The 26,960-nt window shown below is 47.1% G+C and overlaps 1 protein-coding gene across 1 annotated transcript in view; it reads left to right on the forward strand.

The window, feature by feature from the left end:
* Window positions 1-26,960, forward strand: part of LOC138455188 (fatty acyl-CoA hydrolase precursor, medium chain-like) — a 799,801-nt gene that overhangs the window by 81,656 nt on the left and 691,185 nt on the right. The window contains exon 2 of the mRNA XM_069607091.1: window positions 23,435-23,639. Coding sequence (XP_069463192.1) covers window positions 23,435-23,639 — 205 coding nt within the window. The remainder of the gene's footprint in view (window positions 1-23,434; window positions 23,640-26,960) is intronic.

The raw sequence follows: 26,960 nt of genomic DNA on the forward strand, positions 1-26,960 counted from the left end.
ACCGGTACCGGTAAACCCTTACCGCTTTACTACGAGTTCCCTTTGCGGGACCCGACCTTAACGGCTGGTTTTACCAGCCGTTAAAGTAGGGTGCCGCAAAGGGATCTTGGTGCAAATTACGGTACCGCAGTTTGCGGTACCGTAATTAGCGCCTTCCCCATTCCCATTATGCCCTATGGGGGCAGAAATGGGAATGGGGAAGTGCCTTGGTGAATGGGGAATTACCGCCCCCGCTCACCTTGGAGTAGGGTGGTAATTCCGCCATCCACCAAGGCGGACACGGTAAAATACCGGCGGCAACCATGGTGCTAATTGCACCATGGTTACCGCCTACCGTGTAATGAGGCCCTATGTCTTTTGGGCCCCCACAGAAATGCTCTAAGCATGGCTTCTAAATCTCTGAAGAAGGTTGCCGGGATATAATAGGTGACATTGGAGAACCCGTACAATAAACGTGGGAGTACAATCATCTTTACGATGGCCACCCTACCCATAAGCGAGAGGGGGAGCCTGGACCAGAATACCATTGATTTACAGATCTCCTCGACCTCTCTGTGTATTCGGGGTGTGCGTTTGTTCAGGGGTGTGTGTTATTTGTATACCTAGGTACCGAAATGTGTGGTGTTCCCACTTCCGTTCCCAATCTAATGTCTGGGTAAGCGCAGTGCCATTCAGCAGTGCTAACGGGAAGAGGCACGATTTCCGTCTACTGAATGTAATCCCAGATTATCTTGCAAAATTGTCTAATATCTCGAGTATCATGGGGGAGGTTATGCCACATCATAAGTAAAGCAGAACGCCATTGGCATATAAGGAAAGGAGATGTGTGGTGTCGCCAATGCATATCCCAGCCTCAAGGTACTCCTGCCTAAAATATACCGCTATGGGTTCCAATGCCAAAATATAAAGAAGTGGTGAAAGAGGACACCCCTGAAGCGTCCCCTTCTGGATGTCCCATTGTCTAGAAATATACCGCCCTGTGCGAACTCTAGCCGTCAGAAGTGTAAAGTATTTTTACCCATCGTCTAAAGTGAGCCCCAAATCTTTGTAGCGCGGCTTCAATCCATTCCCAATAGATGGAATCAAAAGCCTTAATTGCATCTAACGATGCTACTGCATAGCGTTCTATGTGGCTATTCATCTGTTCGATCACGTGTTGCAGCCTATGCAGGTTCAAGGTAGTATTACGCTCCGGAACATACCTGGTTTGATCTGGCTGTATTAGCGTTGAAATGCAGCATTGGAGCCTGGCAGCCAGCATCATTGTTAGTAGTTTCACATCACTAATCAGCATGGCAGCGGTCTATACGAATCGCACATATCCGCAGGCTTCCCAGGTTTTAGAATGGGGACTATCCAAGTTTCCCTAATTGTGTCTGGAAGCCTCCCCTTCTGAAAGGTTTCATCAAAGACCTTCAGTAGTGTCGGGGCTATTGTGCTCTGGTATGTTTTGTAAAACTCAGCGGGTAGACCATCGTTACCCAGAGCTTTCCCGGGGGCAGATGTGGTAATTGCGCTCTCTAGTTCTTGAAGGGTGAAGGACTGATCCAAGAGATCTCGCTGAGTGGTGGTAAGCATGGGGGAGTGTAATTTCTGCGAAGGTTTCCTCTATTTCTTCTGCTGGGATGCAGGAGCTATGGCTGTATAGTGTAGCGTAATAAGTGGCGAATATATCATTTATTACTGACTGCGTTCTCCACGATTCCCCATATTAATCTTTCAGCAAGGTGACTGGTGTTTTGGGGTGTTCTCTGCGGCAGAGTCAAGCGAGCAGCTTCCCCGATTTATCTCCCTCTGCATGTGTGCGAGCAGTGCTGGTCGCATAATCAAACTTGGATAACCGTTCCCAAGTGGTTTGATGTTCATTACGAGCATCACAGAGGGCATTCGCAGTGACACCCCCGGTGGGTTGTGCTGTTTCTAGTTCCCTCACCCTATTCTCCAGAGTCTCGAGTTCCATTATCAGTTGCTTTCGAACACCTGCTCCCGCCATTACTTCTCCTCTAAGGACAACCTTCAAAGTCGCCCAGACCGTCCCCCATTTCTCTACACTACTGATATTCTCCTTTAGGAAGAGTGTCAGAGTCTCCCTTAGTTGCTCCCTAAAGGCCGGATCAAGCATTGTATCAGTAGGCATGCGCCACGTGGGGACCAGGGCTCTTGGCACCTCAATGGTCCATGATACCAGGAGGGGGGAGTGATCAGACACAGTACGGGCCATGTATTCTTCATCTGTAAAGTTCTATAAGTGTTCTGAGCTCACAAAAAAATAATCTAGCCTCGTATGAAGGTCATGCGGAGTGGAGCAAGAAGAGTATTCCCTCAGGTCTGGATGAAGCTCCCGCCATATGTCTGTCAGGGCGAGTTCTGTGAGGACAGCATTAAGTGCCATCGTCGACTGGGAGGTTTGGGTTCTAAGTGGAGCAGATCTGTCAGTAACCGTGTCGCACACAATTAAAATCCCTGACCCATATTAGGATGGTATATCTGTAAGAAGTAATTTGTGCAGTAAACGTTTGTATGTATGCTGGTATGGCATGATTAGGGAAGTAAGAGTTGACTCTGGCTACTGCCACATTGTTTATATACCCCTTACGAGTAACGTGTCTGCCTTCAGTGTCTATATCACAGCTCCAAAATTGAAAGGGTAAAGAGCTAGCCACCCATGTAAGGTCCCCGCCTGGCATGTTTGGAGTATGGGGCGCCATATATCGTGCCAATGCCTCTGGTGTTCCATGTTTTTTGTAACTGGAGGGAAGGGCCCTTGAAGTGTCAGAGCAGAGGGCTGTAGAGAACAAAATACACAAGTGGGTTCGCTCTGACAACTAGATTTTAGGGGGTACTCTTTTTTTGAAGTACACATTAAGTTATTTAGTCATGTCACAGGTATTCAATCATGTGTAATCAAGGTGAAACCTAAACACAAATAGAATTAAAGATTCACATATTCACATATGGTAAAGTTGCATTTATTAATTATGCATCTCAACATAGAGGGATTAGTAACCCAAAGTATTTAGTTTTTTATCAAAGGCTTTTGCAATGTTGTAGACCTTTGCATTTAAATTTGTAAATTCGAAAAAGTTTTTTCAAAAATATAGTTCCATTTAGGTGCTTTGGAATTGAATAGTGACCACCACCTATTAGTGACAAGTGATAGTAGATGTTATCTATATAAACATATTACAACCAATATTGACAACAAATAAATTTGAAAAGCTATTGGTTTTCTGTAGCCAGGCTTTCGGGTGACCTAACACATGGTCGACGTCCTGAGTTGAATCATAAGTTGTTTGGAGACAGTTAATAAGGACTAGCAGGAGATGGAAGAGAGGCTGGTCCTTGGACGTTTCGGCAGATAGCCTTCATCTTGGGCCGGATATAGGTCGCCCTTTGGGGTCTAGGTCTTTGGTAGGGCCTGGACGCATAGGTGTGCAGATGGTGTGGAGTCCAGGACGCGGGAGAACCTTGGGGTATAGCTAGTATCTTTTCTTTGTTGGGTCTTGTGACGTGGCCCTGGTAAGGTGTGGAGGGAGCAGAACTCCAGGTACGTAATCCGGGTCTTACGGGCTGTATGCAGTTGATAGTTCTGGTTTGAGTTCGGCCTTGCAGCGCAGTGACTGTCGTAGGCTAGGCTCCTCTCGTCTAGTCAGGATGTAGTCTGTCAGGCTGGTGGAGTAGCCGGCGTATGCATTATTGACTATGTCTGCCGGGGATACTCGCAGTATCCCTCTATGTTGAGATGCATAATTAATAAATGCAACTTTACCATATGTGAATATGTGAATCTTTAATTCTATTTGTGTTTAGGTTTCACCTTGATTACACATGATTGAATACCTGTGACATGACTAAATAACTTAATGTGTACTTCAAAAAAAGAGTACCCCCTAAAATCTAGTTGTCAGAGCGAACCCACTTGTGTATTCTGGTGTTCCATGTGACAATTCTAATCTGTGCCATCCCCCCAGGTGTGTGATATTGGTCGGAAACCTGCAGTTCCCGGCTTAATAAGGTGAGTTAGTATAAACACTTGCAGGAGGCACACTTCGTGCCGTAAGCAGCAACCTTTACGTCCTATCAACTAAGTAATGCAGTGTAGAGAACAATAGGTATCAAACTTCATCTCGGTTAGATTGAGTAAACTAAACTTAGACAACGAACCCCAAAAAAGGCAGTCCCAACTATGCCCAACACTGCCCGTCTGCTCAGGCTTGCCAGTGCTCACTCCGAAGAGCACACACCAGCCAGAGAGTCCGACAAGGGTAGCCTGCCAGACATCCATCAAGGTAGGTTGGGATCCTTCGGATCACAGTGGGCCGTGTCTCCAGTTCCGGCATGTTAGCTGCTGTTGCAACAGTTCCATTTCCAGTTTGGTGCTGTACACAATGCAGTTCCATTAGTGGCCTGCGTTTTAGTAGATTCCCCAGACGTTAGTTATGAATGGATATTGTATGGGCCAGTGTCAGATGCACCTATGTGGTTGCAGTCTTCGACTCCAGTTGCTCTGGATCATCATGCATATCCAAGTTGTTGTGCTCGAGCCACATCGACACTGCAACTGTGGTGTCGAAGAATCTTGATCTGCGTTTCGTACAACACTTTGAACCGTGCAGGGTACATGAGCATGTACCTTATGCCTTTTTTCCAAACTCTGGCTTTAACTGCAATTAACCTGTTCCGCTGCTGCTGCACCAGGGGGGTATAATCTTGATATATAGTTATCTTCAAGCCTCCTCGCGTGATTTCCCCACCATCTCTGGAAAACTGCAGCAATACTTCCCTATCTCAGAAGTTTAATATTTTTGCAATGATCGGGCAGCGTACGTCCCAGACGGGGCCCTTTTTTGGAGAGACCTATGGGCTCCCTCAACCACAAACCCTTGCAACAATTTATTGGCGCCAACTTCCTACTTGAACAGATTCTCAATATACGTTGTTGGGTCTTTGCCCTCAATGTCTTCTGGAACACCAAGCACTCTCACATTATTCTGCCGGGAGCAGCCCTCTGTGTCTTCTGCCCTTTGTTCAAGATAGCGATTTCTGGTTTCTAGCATTTTCAACCTTACAGTCAAGTCTGCCATGGTAGAGACGGTGTCTTTCAGCTGTTCCTCCATGTTGGTGACTCTTTCTGCTAGACTACGCACATATTGAAGTAGTAATTGCACGTCGATCTTGACCTTGTCTATTTTATGTTCTAGCGAGGTCCTTAAAGCTGCGAACACAGCCAACACTTTGGGCCTCATTACAACCCTTAACGCCTGATTCCAATTTTAACGGCTGCTTTTAGCAGCCATTAAAATCCATGGCGCTAAACCGCCTTGGTGTTAATTACAGCACCGTAATTTACAGTGCCGTAATTAGCGCCTTCCCCACTCCCATTATGCCCTATGGGTCAAAAATGGGAATGGGGAAGGGTAAATGGGAAATGGGGACTTACCGCCCGACTCACCTTGGAATGGGTTGGTAAATCCGCCATCCACCATGGTGTAAACATAGTTTACACCATGGTGGTAAAGTTGGTGTACTTACCGCCTGGGTCGTAATGACCCCATTTGTCTTCCTATGGTTCTGAGTGGGTAGCTGCGTCTACTGGTCTGGGGCTGGTTCTTTGTCAGCCCCACAAAGGAGTTAAATATGCTGCCCTTCGGCTTATTCAAACTTATCCATCCCTGCAACATTCCTTTATGAAGCGTGCTTTGTGCTAAGTACAATTGTTGTGTGCTTTAACTTGAATGGAAGTGCGCAGCTCCATTCCACCAATTGCTGCCCCACTCTGTTGCAGCAGCAGGACACAGTCCACGGGAGAGGCCCTCTCAGCTCACAGTATGGTGTTGCCCTCTCTCCACACTCAACCCAGGCTTGCTGCGCAGGGTAACAAATGCAAACTTCTTGGGCCCGGAGAGCTGCACCATCTGTTAGGGAATCTGTCTCCCCACACTGATGCATCAGGCAGCCGGCACACACAGCTGTCATAGTGAGAGCTGCCGAACCGCAGGCTGTCTCCCTCTAATCCTCCACGCACGCACACAGGTTCTAAAGGACTGCCACCTCCTTGGCTGCTATCTCGCCCTGCGTGACACCGCACACTCTGCAGGTGCACTGAGTGTCAGCACCGCGGTCCCGCTATGGTCTGGATGCCCGCCGTGGTATGGAGCAGCAGAGCATGTAATCCTCAGCCCAAAGTCCCAGTGTTCTCCACGCAGGGCCCAAAGCACCCCCGCAGGCAATCTGTCAGGCCGCAAAGGGCGGGTCAGCAGCTGTGAACGTATCACCAGTGCTGCACACCACCACACGCGCCGGGGCGTGCCTCTGACGTTCGGGGCTGATACGCTCCATCACTCCTCACCTTCACAATCCTAGCAGGGCTTCCCAACGCAGCCGTCCTGGCTTGAGGGTCTGCAAATGCTCAGCCGCCTCTAAGCTTGCTCCTCTGTCACCGCTTCAGTCAGAGGAGCGGTAGGTGTAGGCCGCCACTCCAACATACACGGCCGGAATGTTCGTTCCGGCCGGTCTGCATTCACAGGATCGTTCATATACTTCTTGCGTGCTGCACAGTCTAGACGGCAGGAATCCCCAGGAGACTTCCACTGCAATCAAGTCTGGAAAAACTGTCAATGAACGCTGTTTCATAGGATCAATAAAGGATTCTTGCCAGAGCTCTGCAGAAACACGGCCTCATGCCATGAGCTCTAGGCCACGCCCCCAGACAAGTGTGACCATTAACTTTGTAGTGAGTCATACCGACTGATAGAATGAAGCCCAGACTCTCTACACCTTTAAAGTACATGGAGATAAGGCCAAGCACCTGACTTTACGATGAGAAATCTGCTTCTTTACTATGGGAACTGATAATGTATGTTTGATTTTTTTGGCAAACTCACACACAAAGAGGTGGCCTACAATGCAAGCAGTAGTGTCAAACCATGTCAACGGGTTTGCTTTTCTGAACTTGCAAAGTGTGTGTGTGTGTGTGTGTGTGTGTGTGCGCGTGTGCGTGTGCGTGTGCGTGTGTGCGTGCATATAGAGGTTTTCTTTAATAGTGTTGTCTGATTATCGAAGGGCCTAATCGGAAAAAATCAGAGATTGCCTTTTTCTTCCATTGGAGTGTTAGTGGTTGCACTCCCTGGTGCTTTTTGTTAAGACGGATTGCTGAACTCTGACCTGGTGGGCAGAGGTTCAGAAGGCCAACCTAGTTTCTTGGAACCAGGTAACCGTCTGGACAAGCCAGACCAATCAAGTTAGCATTGGCGGCGGTCAAGACTAGGTCTCAGGAGGGGTGAATGTGACTGAAAGACCTCAATGAGCACACAGAGTAAAGGACACTTACAAATCCGTCCCACTCAGGTGTATACATAAAATGTATATGTACGGGGATGTGGCTTGGAGCCATGGCGGTCGTTCTGGCTCAGTGAACCAGTTGAAATATCCCGGTGATACGAAATTTTAGATCCAGCAAAGCATATGGAGTGGTGTCTCCTTCTATGTGGCACAGATTGCCTGTTTTGGGGCGTCCTAAGGTTCCGGATTGAGTGGAACATTGAGTGGATGGAGTGGCAGTGTGAGCCACGAAATTGCGCAGCAAGATGGCGTCGGAGACTTTGAGCTGAGCCCGCCAGTGCTCCTGCACGTCTCGATGCCCCCGAGCCTGAAAACTACCTCGAGCACCAACCGCTGTCCAACACCCCATCTGGAGGCACGTCACACCAGGAGCGTCACACCAGCTGCAGGAGGCGGACATCAGCAGTCCTCCCACGAGCACCACCTCTGCCTGGGGTGTCCCCACAGAGCCCCGGTGCGACGAGGTGACCAGGCTGACCAGGCTGCCCGGAACGGAATCAACCTGCCTGCACACCAGGAGAGCCCCGGAAATGAGGACCTTGGGGGCGCGTCCCTGCAGTTTGCCCGGGCTGGCTGCCATGGCCCCCTAGAACTTTATTCCTTTAGGGTCAGAAAGTCGCCCCATTCCCAGTAGGAGGAGCACCCATCATACGGCTGCCACCCCCGCTACAGCGCCCACATCTTCGACTGGAGGAGGCGGCGAGACCCGCCCTCTGAGCATCTGCTGCGGGCGCCAGCCTTCGCGACTCTCCCTGATGCCGGTCCCCCTGGCCGGGGGGGCTCCGACCGGTGAAGGTAAGGTGGCTCCTCCCACTTGCCCAATGCTCCTCTGGACTTCCTCCCCGCCGGCTTGGAAGGTGCCTCCCCGGGGGCTCAGCAAGGACGCCCCATACCAGTAGGGCGCTTACCTCCTAGCTCCTCGTCCACCCACCCTTCCCTCCACTGCCACACAGCGCTATAAGCACCCAGCATCTGGAAAGGCACCCGCGGCACCTGAGGATCCACACGCACATCGGAGCCATGGGCCCTTAACGCTGGGAAACCCCTGGCTTCATTAGGCTTTCTCTGTCAACAGCTATGGCCCACATCTTGTGACCCGGCACCGAGCACCCCATCCCCTGCAGCAGAGGTCCCTGGGATTTGGACTCCCAGCGAGCATGCCTGCACCGGATCTTAGGCCTGCAAATCAACCAGTCAGTAAGCCTCAACAGCACTTGATCACCCAGACCCACTCACTTCATCAGTCGGGGCCCAGCACTTTGATCGGGTCCTCTGGCCTACCCCCTGCCTCCACAGCGCAGACCTCACCTCTGATCCCTTACCCACACAAGGTCTCATCTAACCACAGCCTACGACCCGGCCCACCTGGGGCGCCAGTCACACAAAACCGGACTCTGCACCCTATCTGAGGTGGCTCACCCCCACAGCAGTTACACACACACCTCACAGAGGTCTTCTCAGTAAAGGCTACACAACGAGGCAATGGAACACACAGACAACGGGGGGTCCCCCTAAGCCAGAGCCAGTCTGCCTCGCCTAGTCATCTCGGCCCGAGTAGTACAGAGGAACTCTGGCCCGTGGGAACTGGGGGCAGGCGCTTTGCTCACAATGGCCAAGAATTTGAAGTCGTCCCCAAACAGACGCTACTGCTGACCCCTGCAGAGGAAAAGCCCAGAAGAGGGGACCGCCCAGAAGTGTCTGAAGCGAACATTGAGGACGCCCGTATGGAACCAACCCCAGGTGCCTCGACTCAGCGGTCACAAAATCTGATCTCCAGGAACGTCTATCGGCCCTTACGAAAGAGTACCAGAGAGGCACAGAAGAGGTCAAGAGCAAAATTACGGTCCTGGACAAATGAGTAGGGGAACTGGAGACGAGAACACAGAGGTGGAAACCACCCTCTGTGAGCACAGCCACGAGATCAAGAGGGGCGGACAGACTAGCCGCACTGGAGGCCAGGTGCAAAGCCCTTGAACTCCAGCAGGAGGATGCAGAGAATCGCTCCCGCCGCAACAACCTACAGTTGAGGGCGATCCCAACCACCATTCCAGGTGCTGACCTGGAGAGTTAAGTCTGTGACCACTTCCACTTCATTATAACTTTGCCGGATGACTCCCCCCTGGTATTCGATAGGGTCCATAGAACGAGAGCAACCACAACCACCCCACCAGACGTCCTAGCGAGATTGCATTACTTTAAAGTTAAAATAGAAATAATGCAAGAAGCAAGACGCTCCCCCTGCATACTCTTCAGAGACGCCTCCATTTCCTTATATGCGGACCTCGCAGCGGTTACTCTAACGAAAAGGAAGGCCTTGAGATGGGTCACGGAGTGGCTGAGGGAAAAAGGAATCTCTTATCGGTGGGGCTACCCCGCTTCCCTGACCTTCACCTGGGATGGCAACATTTGCCATATACGCAATGTACATGAAGCTGAGAAACTGCTGAACCCACGGGAGGGGGACGAAGCCCCTGACAGAAACTCACCTTCCAGGCACAAAGAACCACAAGACTCTACACAGTACTGGTCCCGAGTGGAGAAGAGACGCTGCAGGATCAGGGGCACCCCACTCAGGGGAAAGAGGCCCAGTAACGATGGATAGGGCGGGGCCACCCTTGGACGCCTGGCTTTCAAGCTCCGAAACCCCTAAACGGAGCTCCTTGCCACAGCATCTGTCACGGACAAGGTGCCCTGAGGAGGTGCCTCCCGCCCACTGCACACTGAAATTTCACCGCTTAACAGCAGAGGTCTAGCTGCCTCCATGCAAGTTGGCTGCGTTGGCCCAGCCGGAGGCCCCGTTGGTCGAAGGCTGGTCCAGATGACCAGGTTTTGTTTTCTACGAGGGAGCGGGAGAGGGACACTGGGGAGAGACTTGAGTCATCAGCGAAGGGAACACATTTATCAATGCACGCTTTGGCTTTATGGCATGAGGGTGGAGAGCGCAACCTCTGGAATCCGCAAACACGGCTAACTCGGATGACTACCCACACTAAAGATCTCACCATGGTCATATGGAATGTCCAAATCAGTGGAACACCGCCTAGCCCAACTCACTGCGGACATCGTGTGTCTACAAGAAACCCATCTACTATCTCCAGAGGACCAATAAATTCGCTTCCGACAATACCCTAAGAGGTACTTCGCCTCCTCTGGCCAGAAGAAGGGTGGGATTGCAATCTTGCTCAGTCAAACAGCAGCTCTACCGAGCGTCAAAGGCAAGCGCGACCCAATCGGCAGATCCTGCTGTCCAAAGGTCTTTTGGGCAAGCTCTCAATCACTATCGCAGCAATATACTGCCCAAACGACGCCCAGGATTGCTTCATGCGCAAGATCCTCCCAACAATATCCACCTTTGCTGAAGGCAAGCTTCTGATTGGAGGGGACTTCAACCTCACTCCGTACCCCAGCGTTGAGAAGACTACCGCCCACCAGGTCCGACTTCTCCAAGGCCCTGGGGTTTGTGAAGTTCCTGAGGGAGACCGAAACAATCGACGCATGGAGGCTGGTGAATGTCAACGCTCGGGATTACACCTTCTCGCACGACTATGGAGGGTTCTCGAGGACAGATCATCTGCTAGTATCCAGTGCTGTGTTCCCTTGCATCGAGGACATCCGCATCAGCCTGAGAGTGATCTCTGACCACGCACCATATAAACAGAGGGTCTGCCGGCGCCCCTGCAGAGGTCCTAGAAACTACAAGACTATCTTCTCAGACGCAGCAGCTGGCCTGGAACTGTCAGAGGCTCTTGTCAATTACTTGGAGGAGAACATAGGAAGGGGGTCTTCGGAGGCTATGGTGTGGGATGCTATGAAACCAGTGATCCGGGGAATAGCCTTCGACTGCACAGTGGCGCACCAATGCAGACACCAACTCAGACTCTCTGAACTAGAGGCAGAGGTGGCGGATAAAGAGGTGAGCTATAAAAGGCGCCAGTCGATGAGTTTGCTGAAAGATCTCAGAAGAGCAAAATCGGCCCTCGAGATGCACCTGGCGGACCGAACGGCCCATGCCCTAGCATACACGAAGCAGTACTATTACCTCAATAGCAACAAGGCCAATCGACTGCTAGTGCATAAACTCAAGAAGTTACATACTAGGAACAAAATCCTAGTTCTTCAGGACCGAGATGGCAAGCCCTGCTGCACGGAAGTGGAAAAACTGACCATCATGACCGAGCATCACAGAAGCGTGATGTCCGGGGACCCCACGGATGAAGAGTCACAAACCCACTATCTACAAGCTATCCCAAGGCCTCCGCCGCACCCGCAGCTCAACTCTTTGGAACTCCCCATCTCCACAGAGGAAGTGATAGATTTCATCCACTCGTTGAAGAACACAGCCCCAGTCACTGATGGTCTCTCTGCTCCATTCTACAAGAAATACGTCCACACCTGCCCCCATCTGGCCTTCCTTTTCAACACTTTCTTGGAGACGGGCTGCACCTCCCCATCCATGGAGGACTCCCTCACAGTCCTGATATTGAAACCCGGGAAGAACCTAGAACTTTGCTCGTCATATAGACCCATCACGTTGATGAATGTTGATTCGAAAATCTTCTCGAAGCTCCTGGCACGTAGGCTTGCTGGAATCCTCCCGGATCTAATCCACCCGGACGAAACAGGATTCATCCCAGGCTGCAACACCCTAGATAACACCAGGCACACCTTAAATATTATCGAATCCACCAACAGAACTAGAGAGGGAGTGGCGATCCTGTCACTTGATGCGCATAAAGCCTTCGATCAGCTCCACTGGGCCTATATGGGGAGTACATTGAAGTATTTTGGTGTGGGGCAAAGATTTTTGAAGTGGACTATGGCAAATTATCAGCACCCCACCACGACACTCAGAATAAACAGTGTTAATTCCTCCAGGATTAAGACGCACTCGACAGGGCTACCCCCTATCCCCTCTTTGCGTTGTCCATGGAACCGTTCGCATGCAGGATTCGCCGAAACCTGCTGGCTCAAGGTCTTGAGGTCAAAAACAAAACCTACAAAGCTGCCCTTTATGCCGATGACGTGCTGCTGACACTAACCCAACCGGAAACCTCTCTCTGTGGGAGGAGCTGGACAGCTTTAAAGCCGCATCAGGATTCTCCATTAAAGTCACAAAATCCATTGCTATGGGCATTAACATCCCTAGGCCCATGGTGGACTTCCTGGTGGCCAGGTTCCCTATTCCATGGGCCAGAACCTAGTTCAGTTACCTGGGCATTCCACTCCCGAGATCCATAGAGCAAACTTATAAGGTGAACTTCCCGCCCCTGTTCAAAGAACTGCAGACAGACCTGTCCCGCTGGCAAAATCAGGAGATATCTTGGATGGAGAGGATAATGGCAGTGAAAATGAACTTGGTGCCCAGACTGCTATTCCATTGCCTGGCCTTCCCAGTGACTAGCCCTAAGAGACAGGCAGAAACTGCAAGCAGACATCTTGAAATTCTTATGGGAGGGGGCGGACCACGCATCACCAGAAGGGTCCTGCTCAGAGGCCCTGGAACCGGAGGATTGGGGTTCCCGGAGGTGGACAGGTATTGCCTAGCGGCTCAACTCTCAGCGGCATTCATGTGGCAACCAGGCACTGATAAACCCTGCTGGTTGAAGCTGGAGGAAGACTGGAGCCGTTTCCCACTGGACTCCCTTCTGCATACCGCCTGGCCCAGAATCCCCACAAATGCCGGGCCCCTCACGGCAACTAGAAACACGGTGGAGAGCTGGAAGAAAGCGGCCAGGAAATGGAACTGTGGGTACATGGTGAGTCCACTCAGCCTGGTCTGGGGGAACCCCGATTTCACCCCAGGGTTGGGACCGAATACCTTCTCCCGATGGAAGGCAGGCGGGCTGAGGCGCATTGTGAACTTCTACACAGATGGCACCCTGCTCACATTGGAGGGGTGTAAAGAGAAGTTTCAGGTCCCAGAAAGCTAATGTTTTCTCTATGCCCATCTCAGACACTGGCTGTCCCATGACTCGATCAGGGCAGAGACCTAATGGCGCTGGAACGAACACTGATGGCAACCCCGCCTAAAGGGAAAATATCAATCCTGTACAGGCTGTTGGACAGAGCATCCTCCAACTCAAAGGAGCCTTAAATGCTGCGATGGGAGTGAGTTATCTGCAGAGAATTGGACGTGGCAAGCTGGAACCACATCTGGACAAGTACCCACAGGAGCTCTAAATGCGTCACAAACAAGGAGGGAGCAGTCAAGGTTTCCTACAGATGATACTTGACACCAGAGGTCCTACACCAGTACTGCTGGAGAGGCTGCAGGGACACTGGAACGCTGTTCCACCTCTTGTGTATGTGCCCGAAGTCAGTCCGGTTTTGGAAGGAGGTTCTGGAGCAGATTAGGCTAATCACCGGCCTAACGATTTCATGGGACCCGGACATAGTCTTGTTGGGTGACTCTGGCGAGGGTCAATTTCAGATGATGGATCGGCTGGCGGTCCTCTGTACACACCTACTCACAGCTGCAAAAATTTGAATAGCCAGGCTGTGGAAACTCCCAAAGGACCCAGCGATCCCCATGTGGTGGGCAAAGTGTTGGGACATTGCTGCAGCTGAAAAGATCACTGCCTTCCGTTTTGGAAACGGAAGCAAGTTTTATAGCATTTGGTCCCATGTCTTAGACTACGCACAACAGTTCCCCGGCTTAGCCAGGCAGCCACCGTCCCAAAAAGATGACTATTCCTAACGGGCACTGAACCGCAGTTATTGCCCGACCCACCGCCGACCTTGGAGACTGTTCCCTCTGCTCTTAATCCAGAACTGAAGCTGACTCCCTCCCGGTCCCCCTCAGACATATCCCCTCGATTTCGTTTATCTCGCGTGAGGTTGTGTTTCGAATTCTGTTCACTGTTTTTCTTTGCATTACGAGATGAATAATGTATAAAGCATCTAGTTGTTTGTAAAACTATAATAAAGAGTCTTGTTGAAAAAACTTATGTACTTTTATTTCAAGGCCTTTGAAAGTTAACCACACAATAATATTCACAGTAAAAATGATAAACCAACTCACTCTAATCAAAATTCATATACACAAGACCGAGGGCCTTAAAGGGTTAAATGGACGAAATGGGTCCGCAACCTAAAAAGGGAAGGAAGCAGGTTGTGCAAAGAGTCTTTAGGCAATTCAATATCAATCACAGTCCTAACTGAAAGAGAGTCCAGTCCCTAAAATGAGGGGAGCCTATTGCTGAAATGTACTTGTAATGCTGACGCACACGGTTGTTCAGATGGGTAAAACGGGGTCTCTTCAGTGGGCTGCAGCAGCTCAGAAGGTGGGTGAGGTGATGACGAATAAGTTCCCACTATTCGAGGAGGTCTCCCCAACAGGGCAGAAAAGGCTCCAAGACTTGGGAATAGTTCGCACTAGCAGTGGAAAGGAGAGGGGCCCTCAGGGGCCACTCATGTGTAAAAATGGATGGATGCGCTGGGGGCCACCGGTAAGGGTCGTTGTTACTTACTGCCCCTTGGCACACTCCGGATCAAACTTTGCCAGTCGAGTCCACTTCTGTCACAGGTTCAAGCGCCGCAATTTCTGATTCCCAAACAGTACAGTAGCGATTTCTCCACTCCTGGTGGATGGATCAGGCCAGTTTCACTGCAGCAGGCTTCAGAGCCAAGAGGGGCACGAAAGCAGCGCACCTGAAAAGTTTGTCACCACGACTGGGCGACACAGTAACCACGTGTACTCCGGTTCGGGCTCTCTCTTTACTCCAGACCTGGGAACGCCAAGTATACGAAATTCGGTGTGAGACTTGGCAGAGACAGAGGAAAGGTCCTGCGCAAGCTCATTAGCCCACTGGTTGGCCCAGGGACACTTCCGAGAAGGCTTACTTGCAGGGTTTGATGAAGGTGTCGAGAATAGTTGGTCCCACTATTCTAATGGGTCGAAGCGTCTTCGCAGACCTATGACGATCAGATGCAGAGTGGTCCAGCGGGACGACAGCAGGCTCGTGGTGGCAAACCTTCCAGCAGGTCACCAGCGGTTCCTCGACTTGGCTTCTTGGTTTCAGCATACTTGGATCCTATCCTTTATTCAGTGAGAACTCCAGAGATCGACATGGTATGGCTGTTTGGGGCCCTCTCTTATCCAAAGTCTCCTTCGCGCCAAAATGAAGGGGACCTAATGGGAGATCTGTTCACATACAGGCACACCATACGTGGACAAATCATGGACCCCGGTGGTCCCAGGCATTCAGAGCACACCAGACTCTGGCACCCAGGATGTGGATTCGACTCAGACAGTCCAGCCCACCTCCTGGAAGCATACACACAAGGCATGCAGACACCTGCGAAAGCTTGGCGTTTTGCGGGAGAATGCATGCCCAAATAAGGACTGACCCGGGTTGACTCGACCTGGAGAAGGTGAAGGAGCATGATGGCTAAAGGACAGGACAAAGAACCTTGTGGCATGGACATTTTGGAGCCAGGCCACCTATTTGTGCCAAACGCAGTTATCGTGGTTCACATGGCAGGAAAGGGTTAAAATACACAAAAAGATAAGCTGCCACTTGCCCTGTCCGAGGCACACCTGCACTTCTAAAAAATCCTTTGAGAGTTATTAGGGCCATTGGAAAGACCCAAGTGCACTGTAGTGTAAGGTACATTGTGCACTTCCAACATGTTGCAGAAAACTTGCAACACTGACACGGACTAAGGGAAACAAAGTCTCCCAGTACTGACTGTCTTTAAGGGCATGTCAGTTTCCCTAAAGTGAGCAAAAAGCCAAGTGGAGTGCAGCAGAAGGCTGGGCTTCACTGGCAAAGTCAGACTACGGTGTTCAAATCAAAACAAAAAGTTGGGGGGGTTCACAACTGGAGGGAAAATTATACATGAAATGGAAATCTTTCCTAACACTTTTCAATAGCAAAGTCATGATATTTTGCTTCTATTTACGTAGCTTGTTTATTGAAGTGGAGTTCATGGCATAACAGGGCATGTGAAGTATAATTTCCACAAGATATATATCAGGGTCAAAAAGGATAATTACGTTTTTTAGTGTTATATGATATGATAGGTTATTTATAATGCACTTAATACCCAGAGGTTTCTAAGCGCGGACCCGTGGATTGAACCCGTGCTGATTTGTGTCGTCTTGCTTCCAAGACCAGCACGTTGCCGCTGAGCTATCCTCCTGGGACATGGGTGTGGGATACATTCCTATATTTCCCCAACAAAACGGTATTACTTTCTGTGAACAATTTAAGAAAAACAGTGCTAGGATAGAGTGAACTAGTCAGTTTGTAATCTTATGGGGTTACCAGCCTCCCTTACATTTTCTGGTCTATTGCAAAGTCTCTGAGTTACAGTTCCTGGAAAATGTCTTACATCCTGGAATAGTATCTGGATTAGCACGTCTGTCCCAGTTCTTGCCTCCAGGAACAGTTTATGTGTTAGAGCAACCCACACACTTCCTGGCTGGATAAGAAAAGGATTGGATGAATATCTACATGTTCTGGGATAATTAAACTAGAAATAACAAGGAACATTATGGTAAAGATGTCAGAATGTGACAACGGCAAAACAAGAGTTGATAGCTGGAAGGTTTAGAATAAATCTTGACCTCTGGCATTGCTCTGGGCAACCCTCTGGAGGGTTGCCCAGAGCTTTGCCCGTGGTTATGATTAATTCAAAACCTTCCAGCCATCACCTTTCTGTTTTGCTAAAGTCACCCCGAGTGGGACTGGTATGCCCAGACGTGGTTCCCGTGTCTGCCGGGCCTAGGGACCCAAGCTACTTCTCACTGATGATGCCCGACAAGGCTGAACCATGTCTGGGGATGCTTGTGGTCTCGTGCAGAAGGGATGTGACCTAGCAGTTCGGGCTGGACTGCCCCTTTTGGGGTAGGACCAAGCCTGATTTGCATATGGTTTTTCCCCTTCTATAATGGTTTGGCAGACTGAAAAAACGATGGTCTGGAGGGTTGCCCAGAGCTTTGCCCGTGGTTATAATTAATTCAAAACCTTCCAGCCATCACCTTTCTGTTTTGCTAAAGAATGTGACAACGGTAAGGCCTTAGTATGGAACTAATGATCTCCACACAACTCTGTGATCTAAAATACTGTTTCAAGGTCATATCTCCCACTGATTCTGGTTTCCAAATTACAATATGAGATATAGATCTCAGCCAATTGTCAGCTCTTCTTCTGCCATCTAAACACAGTGCATGGCCCAAGGGCAAAGCCCAGGGTCCACGTTATACCCGTGTGGGTCCATGAGACCAAGCTCTTTGCTTTGGGTAAGGAAAAAAGCCACCTGAAATGGCAACTGTGCCTGCATTCGGCCATGCCCAGGGCTTACTTTATCCTTGCTCGAAAGCCGTGGGCCACTGGCCTTTGAATTTGACCATGGCCAGTGTCCAGTTAAGCTGGGGTATGGCCTTTGGATATGCTCAAGGGCCCCCCCAAATTTTTCGGAATTAGTCACTGAGCCAGGCCAGCAACTTGCACTCATTGTAGATCCTTGGGACCCCACCAAAGCACACCCAGACTTCTCACAGGGTCTTGTCTGCTACACGACCAGTAGCCTCTATGCCACTACTGCAGGTCCAAGGGTCAGTGGGCATGGTCCAGGTGAGTCCATTGGATACAACTAGCCCCAGAATCCTTCCCACAGATGTGAGCCTGGTCCTCAGCTCTGAGCTGGGTCTGGCCATCTTTATTTGTGGGCCCTTTGGTTGACCCACAGACATGAATTGAATTTGTAATTTCTATGGCTGCTAACCCACGAGTAGGTTTTTGACCCCTGCTTTTTGCTGTTTTTGGACCACATTCCATAACTTTTGAGTCCACCACACCATCTCTACAGTGATTGAGACCCTCATATGGCTGCTTTATTCCAATTTTCTATATTGTTGCAGCACGGGATCTTCTAAAAATCCTAGAGCCACCATGAGAGCTGTTTGAAACATTTTCCTAGTCTGCAATCAATCTGGCAGTTTTAATACTATCCAATCTGGTTGCTCCTTGCTTTATCCAAGAACTAATATGCTATATGTGACTCTGGACTGTACCAAGCAAACTGACTACTTTTGAACATGTTTAAAAGAAATTGCTGGACAGATCTGTGACTAGCTATAAAGGAATTATGAGTCTGACCAAATGCAAGATTCCTGCAGAGGTTTGATGCAAATCCTTCAAGCAGTTCTGGCTGTAGGTACAACCAAAAACTCATCTATGTATAATGAAAGTGAAACGGTACCCTGTGCTCTCTCCCCCTCCTCCACTAACCTTTCCTCAACCCTCTTGTCGACAACAGGGTAACACCTTTCAAAAAGGTCAGAGTTGGGTCTGTAATTTTGTTTTCAAGCTCCTTCAAACGTGACTAAAGTTATTAGCCATCCAAAAAGGGCTTTTCCTTTGGATAGTATGACTTAACCATAACTAGAGGGTTGCACTATTTATCCCTGTAAGAAAAGATATATATAATGGTATCCAATGCAACACAACTGAATCCAAATGGACATTCTACTAGCGTGAGCTTCTGAAGCTGACATCTAAACTTTTGCAATATCTAATCCCCTAATCCCTGCCATTACTAGTCTCTCCTGTGTTTTTCTTTTAACTGAAGGCAGCAAATCCACTTAAGCATTTCCAAAGAGTTTTTTCAGCATTCAGACACTGACATGTTTTTATCCATCTCATGGTCTGCGGTTGACAATGTTTTGGTGGGGATTTCTGTCCTGCCTTTCACAACCCTCTACCTTCCGACAAAATTATCAGACTGCACCCTGTGATGCCCCTTTTCCCTTCCCAACCAAAACAAAGGAGGTTTTGTTTGAGAAGGTTTAGAATTAATCCTATCCTCTGGCATCACTCGGGGCAGCCTCTCAGAGCATTTTTACCTGTCTTCCAAGCCATTACAGAAAGGGGAAAGACCATATGCAAATCAGGCTTAGTCCCACGTGGTTATGATTGAGATCAAAACCATCCAGCCATCACCTTTTGCTTAAGTCACAATGAGTGGAACTGGTACGTCCAGACGTGGGTCCCAAGCCTGCTGGACCCAAGCTACTCCTCACAGATGACTCTCAATGAGGCCAAAACATGTCTGGGGATGCTTGTGCTCTCTTGCAGAATGGATGTGTCCTAGCAGTTTGGACTGGACTGCCCTTTTTGAGGTGGGACCAAGCCTGATTTGGATGTGGTCTTTCCCCTTCTGAATTAGTTTGGCAGGCTTTAAAATGATGGCCGGAGAGTTGCCCAGAGCTGTGCCCATCATTATGATTGAGTCAAAACCTTCCTGCCATCACTTTTTGCTCTTCCTCTTCACTCCTCTATCTCTTGCTCCTAGCACCCTCTTTCCTTTGCTCCACACAAGCTTCCTCCTGTTGCCTAATGTACTAGTCAGTTACATTTGAATATCATTTTTCACACAGTACTATACCCTGCATTTTGGCGAGGAACCTCCCAAACATTTATATATTTTTTGCCCATTGTTGATATGTATAAAAGAAAACAATATGCACGTATCCACACTCCTCATGTAAGAAGCATGTAAGCTTTGCTTTGGCTTATTTTTAGGAAGTAGAGCAGCTGTCTACACATCTGCGCATAAATCAAGTTGTGGACACTTTATGAAGAATTAATAAAGGCCTTTTGTAAAAGGAAGCAGATACGTCAACTTACCTGGTGTTTGCTGATGTAATGTCCATTGTTGCTTCTAACCCAAACATTGCTAGTGTAGCCGATCTGGCAGTCAGTTTTGAAAGCTTGATGTTAACATGTCTCTCTTCTCGGGATGCAATGCATGCTCAAATTACACAGCTGTTGTGTATTGGATGGGAAGGAAGCTTAAGGTGAATGCTCACTTTTCTTTTTAAGTGCACAATGTTTATTCGTATATCCAGTTCATCAAACATCAATACAATAAAATCAATCTATAATGCAAACCAAGATTCCAATAAAAGTACATATTATCCATAAATGCCATCAACAAACTAATTACATTATACATATATTTACAGAACTGGCTTAGCGGATCTAAAATGCAATGTGCATTGTAATTAAATTAAAAGTCTAATAAACAAGTTAATTACAAACATTACTCAGTTCATGACATTTCATAGCTACACCATCACTAAGATATGGCATCCATACCAGGGTTCCCAAGAAGTACTCAAGTGCAATAACCACTGTCTACGGTTGTAAAACCATCAGATCCAAAATCAAATACTCAGTGGGTCTCAAGGCATTCACTTCTCTCACATAACCTAATATTAATAACGCGTATTAAATGCAGGTGTCCTCAGTAAGATAAGTAACATCCTCATTCTGCCTCTTTTGTGCAATTTAGTAACCAGGCAACTTTACTTTCTTGCTCTAAGGTGTGATTTGATGGGGACCGGAAGTGATAATGTAGGAGCATTTGTCTTTGTGAGCTCTGGCCAGGAGCTCACAAAGGAATTTGCAGAATTACTTGGGCGCTTTTGAGACAGACCTCAGCCTGAGGTAATCATGTGTGCTTACCAATTCTGATGGTTTGTTTTCAGTCATCAGTCTAGTTTTAGGGTGATTGTGCTGCCCAGTGGTGATTACCTTTTGATTAATCTGTGTTTAGCTGGTGAGCATGATCATTGCAAAACCAATCAACCTGCAATATAGCATCGTCCGCAAACAAGAACTAGCATGCATTCCTACCTCTAATACTAGCTACATCACAGGAGCACACTTTAGAACCTGCTCTGGGTCATTAATATCCAATAAAAACAGACTGGTAGCCAAGACATACCCTTGACGAACCCCTTCATGGATTGGAAATGCCTCAGTTTGATGACTATTGTTGTTAAACCTTCACTGCCAACGATTGTCGTAGCACAGGGCAATAATAAAGTTAAATCACCCATTTCGAACTCCTGAAGGATTCAGAGCCTCCCTCTGGGTCTTGCCAATTAGGTAGGTCAAACGCTGTGTGTAGGTGCATAATGGACTGCTGCATTCGTTCTTCACTTGTGACCCTTTTTTGGCCATTAAAAGTTGTAAATTCAAACATTGATCTGCTCTGGTATTTTGTTTCTGATGAGCCTACCTAACACAGGGAGATAATGTTGTTATCTGTAGCCTGCTGGAGTTTGACTGGTAGTCCAAAAGCGAGATGGTTCTATTACAACTAGGGTTATTTGTAGATCCTTTTTACATAATGGGAATTTTCCGTTGATTTTTAAGATGCAGGGATACCTAAACTTGTGTTGATCTGGTTAAAATCCATGCAAAGTAATGGGTTCCATATCACCGGGTTGTGTTTTTCTAGGATCAGCTGGGTCAAGATTTGGGTGAAGGGCCTTTCCCTGGCATTGAGTTTTTAACTCGCCTCCCTCCTGTAATGCAAAGTCCTGGCCAGTCGGACTAAGATATGTATTTCTCACTAACCCCAAAGTGCTTATCTGGTCTAAGTTTCATTAAAGGCACCCACTATGAGATAAGGACATTAGTAGAAGAGTACAAAAGGGGCAACGTGTTTTAGCCAGACTGCTGCATTAATACCTATAGTTTACTAACTCTTTCACAAGTCTACCCTTTCAACTACACCCCAGAAAACCTTCTGGTTCTTGTTGATCACAGATATATTATATCAAAGAGAACGTTTTAATGTCCTTTCGTTTTAACCATCAGGCGCTCTAGATATTTTTTCTGAATAGTCCTAATTAAAGTGAAGTGCTAATTACACTGCTTCTAATAATTCTTTAATCCTTTGGTATTTTCCTATGTGAATTCAGTCTGTACTGCAAGATGCCTTTTTTTCCTACTTTTATTGGTGTGCCATAAGCCTTTAAAACACGTGTTTGGTTCCAGAATAGTTTACATCAAAAGTGCAGACCTTTGGACAAGTGGTGATTATGCTGCACAGCCATGAGGTAAAGAGAGCAGGTGGGTACACTCACATTAGCTTTACTCACATGGAACAGACAGCTACTGGTCTCCCCACACGCTGTCCTCAGTATGATGAGCGACATCCTTATTCTGCCACTATGAAATTAAATGGCTGATCTACAAAACATCTGTCTTGCAAATACTTCTCTTCTTGCAGTAACAGCATGAACGGGGGGATACATCTTGGGGTTGTCTATTAACTCCTTCCAGGGCAGCCATTCCTTTCCTTTGAGTTACAAATCAATGGCAGCGTACACTTGACGATTGCTGTGGAGGAGGGGTAAAGTGCAGTATGTGGACACACTACTTTTAGGTAGCACTGGTGAGCAGGTGGTAGTGGTAGACAGAGAAATAATATCAAGGAAGTGGCAGTGTTACTGTACAGGTGCCAAGGGAAAGTACCCCCTAGATCCATATACAATCACAAGCATGCCAACATGTTCTATACAGAAAAACATGTTTTATTAACAATTGGTGGAGAGGCAGAGTTCCACGAAAGGAAAAAAAGCTTTTGGTCATATAGGTGGTCCTAAATTTGTGTGGTTCATTTTGACTGAATGATGACACATTTCAACAGCTGGAGATATTACAGTGGCTGAGTTCACCAGTTCCCCCTGTGAGCAGCATTCACCTACTAGTATTCCACCTCCATACCTCACTTTTCTTCCATGCCAGCCATTAGAGTAAATCGAGAAAAAAATGTCCGCCATGGAACAGGGAGAAGGGACTACGCATAGTCCCTTCTCGCTTTCCATGGTGTGCGGAAAAAAAAAAAAGAAACGGCGAGATTGTCGCGCAAAAGCGTAAGTAGGCGTACGATTAGGTAAGGCTCGCAAACAAACCAATCGGTTTGTTTGTAGGGGAATGTGAAACATACGCAGGGTACTAATATTGCTTAAATTGATGTGCCCCATGAACCCACAATTGGCAAATAAGTTGTGGTAACAAGGGATGAAATCTGTGCTATAGGGCTATATTAGTTATTTTATTTGTATTTCAGATGAAATGTATTTTTTTATTTTATTGTTGTTCGTATTTGTCATGATGCACTTTGATGGCCGAATGGCCGAATAAAGTTATTGATGATGATGAAAAATAATGAAAATATATTGATTGAATGTACACTAAACTATGATGAGCAGCTCTGGAGGCGTGCTTTAAATAGTAGTCGACAAATATGTACATCGTTTAACACTTTTTGCATTCCTTTTTAACAGGACAAGAAGATTCTCAACTACTAGTATCAACAAAGTATGGCCAACTTCAAGGAAAACAACTCAGAGTTAAAGGAACAGACCGGGCTATTGACACATTCTATGGAATTCCTTTTGCAAAGCCGCCAATTGGCGAACTGAGATACGCTCCTCCGGAACCTGCTGATCCTTGGAGCGGCGTCAGGGAGGCAACAGCTTACCCCCCTATGTAAGGAAGCTAATTTTGATCTATTTATTGAATCACTCACAGCAATATTGACAGTGATGGCACAAGGCACTGAAAGTGTCCAAAAAATACATGAGGCAATATACATGGTATGAAACAAAATCTTGCAAATGTGCATTTTTCCTCCCAAAAACACAGCAATGGAACTAAAATCTTTAAAACTTTGATTAGGCATTCATTGTTCTCGATTGACTTTGGTTGTTCTCCTACATCAATTGGCCCCTTATGCCAACTCTCTCCAAGTAAAGTGCTCTGTTCCAGGTAAAGGACATAACTTGAGGGAGGGAAAGACCCCTCATCCCAGAAACCACAACAAACTATCTACCCCGGCTGGAGGATAACTCTGGGGTGACGCGCTTGTCTTGGAAGCAAGACAGTGCAGAACAATGCAGGTTCGAATCTCGGTTCCGCTCTTAGAGACTAGTCTTTGTTATTAAGCGTGTTATAAAAAATAAAATAATTAATTACTGGCTTAGCACTGATTTCCATCAGGCGTAGCAAATGGAGGCGGAAGTGCCATTTCCCTTCACTGAAATGATTTGTTACTCACCTGAAGGGAAAGGCATTGATGGCATTCTTCTTACAGTCCTTATCCAAGAAACATTCTGTTGGAATAACTTCTGTGTGTTTTCTTGCGTCTTCATGTGATATAGCCAATTGCATAGTTGAGGCAAGACATTCTTTTCCCCTGCTCACTTAAAGCAATAGTGCGCTCAAAAAGGTTATGTTCTTAAAAGATGGGCAATAATACATTTTTTATAATAAACATGTTTTTATTGAAAGTTCCTATGTAACATTTTACACAAATGTTTAAACCCCTTTAAAATCAAGCACTAGGAGGTGTCCATTTTGTGAAATGGACGAGCCTCTTGTGCTTGAGTTAATCTCTGCCCTCGCTGCACTAATGAGGCAAAAGCCACCTGCTGGTAGCTTTTATTACAGCAGCGGCTTTTGCTTCATTAGTGAGGCGCGGAGAGCAGCAAAGTGCTTTTATAAATACAACATTGTCAAAAACCTTGGAAATCACCAATACAACAATGGTGTATTTATAATTTCAGTGACTTTCACTTTGAGTCTCACTGGCAGCTGTATTTATGATTACACTCAAAGCGAAAGCCAGTGTAATCATAAATACAGTTGTATTTAGCGTAATCAAAAATAAAATGTTTTGTATTGTATTTTTGATTACGCTGGCTTTGGCTTTGAGTCTCCCGGGCTCCCCTCGGCTCGGAGGAGCCCGGGAGACTCAAAACGAATGCCAGCGTAATCATAAACACGGTTGTATTTATAATTCCAGTAGTTTTTTTTCTAAGTTTCCCGGGCTCCTCGGGTCCAGGGGAGCCCGGGAAACTTAGAAAGAAAATCATCGCAATTATAAATACTATAACTGCATTGGTTTTCTTTCTAAGTTTGCCAGGCTGCCCAGGCTTGGAGGAGCTCGGGAAACTAAAAAGAAAACCACCATTTATAAATCCAACAAAGTTGGATTTATAAATGCTGTGGTTTAAATATAAAAAGTTTAAATATAAAAAATTAAACACTTACCTGCATTCTCTGCTCTCCGCTTATCACTAATGAAGCAAAAGCCGCTGCTGTAATAAAAGCTACCAGTAGGTAGCTTTTGCTTCATTGGTGCCTCAAGGGCAGAGATTAACTCAAGCACATGAGGCTTGTCCATTTCACAAAATGGACGCCGCCTAGTGCTTGATTTTAAAGTGCTTTGAACATTATTTGTGTAAAATAATGCTGTTACAAAGGAACTTTCATTAAAAACATGTTTATTATACATTTTTTTATTATTGCCCATCTTTTAAGAACATAACATTTTTGATCGCACTATTCCTTTAAATGAGGGCCTCATTTTTTTCCAGCAGAAGTGCCGAAATGGTTTCTACAAATTAAATGTGGTTTCCTCTCAGATGTTTTTTTAAAATAATGGGTCAAAATGGATCGTTTTGCAGCACAGAGGTCATAAGCATTGGTTTAAAAAAGCCCTACACTTTGCATTTGGTTCTGTAGTGGAGCACATGAAAAATTACAATAAATGTCAGGTAAGGTGGCCAACATTACACTAGCCCATGAACATGAGATCTGTCTCACCAATATATGCCAGCATTCCCCTATCCAACAAAACCTCAAGCTGCCAGTCTCAACAAGATATACCTGAACTGTCCTGCAAAACATATTTTCATACTGCATGTGCCCAAGGCAGAAAAAAAGGCCTCAGAACAGAATAGGCCACTGCTATTGCACTTTCATACTGCCAGTGCCCAAAAAGATTTGCCTGCGTTGCCCAGTAAGACAAATACCCATGCTGCCAGTGCTGAATATATGCCACCATTGCTAATGTAAAATATGTGTCCATGCCGGTTCTGCCCAATATGTGCTAGCATTGCCCTTTAAAACCTATTTATATGCTGCCAATATCCAACATACCTCAGTATTAACACTGTAAAACATGTTTTCAGTGGCCAGTATATGGCACCCTGCCTCTTCAAACACATTTACAAGGTAGCTGTGCTCAATATATGCCAGCAATGCTCTGTAAAACACATTTTCTAAGCTGCTGGTGCCACTTTCTACCAACACTCCCAACCTACATTGCTCTCCCTAAATCCTTTCTAACTTTTCTGTCCTGCCACCACTAAAACAAATAAACACATCCCAGAACAAGTGAGGGGTCAGGTAGATGGCTCATCTTATCCCTTCCTCTCCCTGCTTCAAAAACAGGCCAGGGGTAGGTCATGATTTTGACAAACAGTGAACCTGAGGCAGGCAGGTAGAGAGAGTGGGTAAAGTCCTACATTGTGTCCCATAGGATGCATTGTATAGTGCTCATCTGACACAATGAATGCCATGAAATCACTACTATTGGCTCTCGAGCCTCCTTGACACCCATGCAGTGCTGCAAATGCATCGTGTTTGGAGCTGATTTGCAATGGTCGAAGCGGGGCCGGTCTTACACCAGATTACACCCCAGGTGGGAAGCATTGTTGGTGCCCCGAACCCCCAAAAAATGACAACAAAAATAGTATGTTACAAATGTCGCAAATAGGGCATTTGATAAATAAATAGATGGAAATACAAATGCGATAGAAAATGCATACTTTAGATACTAGGTACAGTCTTAGAATGTGATCTGTATTATGTGTTCAAAAAGTAACTTTTCGTGACTTTGCCCTTTGCTGCCAGGGAGCGTAAACAGGAAATGCCAACTGAAGAGCTCTAAACCTTCTTTGTCAGCAAATGGCTGATGTGGAGGAACCACTGTTAGAAGGCAATGAGGTGATAACACTTCTGTAT

This window comes from Ambystoma mexicanum, chromosome 1p (assembly GCF_040938575.1).
Source record: "Ambystoma mexicanum isolate Mex_15411 chromosome 1p, UKY_AmexF1_1, whole genome shotgun sequence".
In the NCBI taxonomy this organism is placed as follows: domain Eukaryota; kingdom Metazoa; phylum Chordata; class Amphibia; order Caudata; family Ambystomatidae; genus Ambystoma; species Ambystoma mexicanum.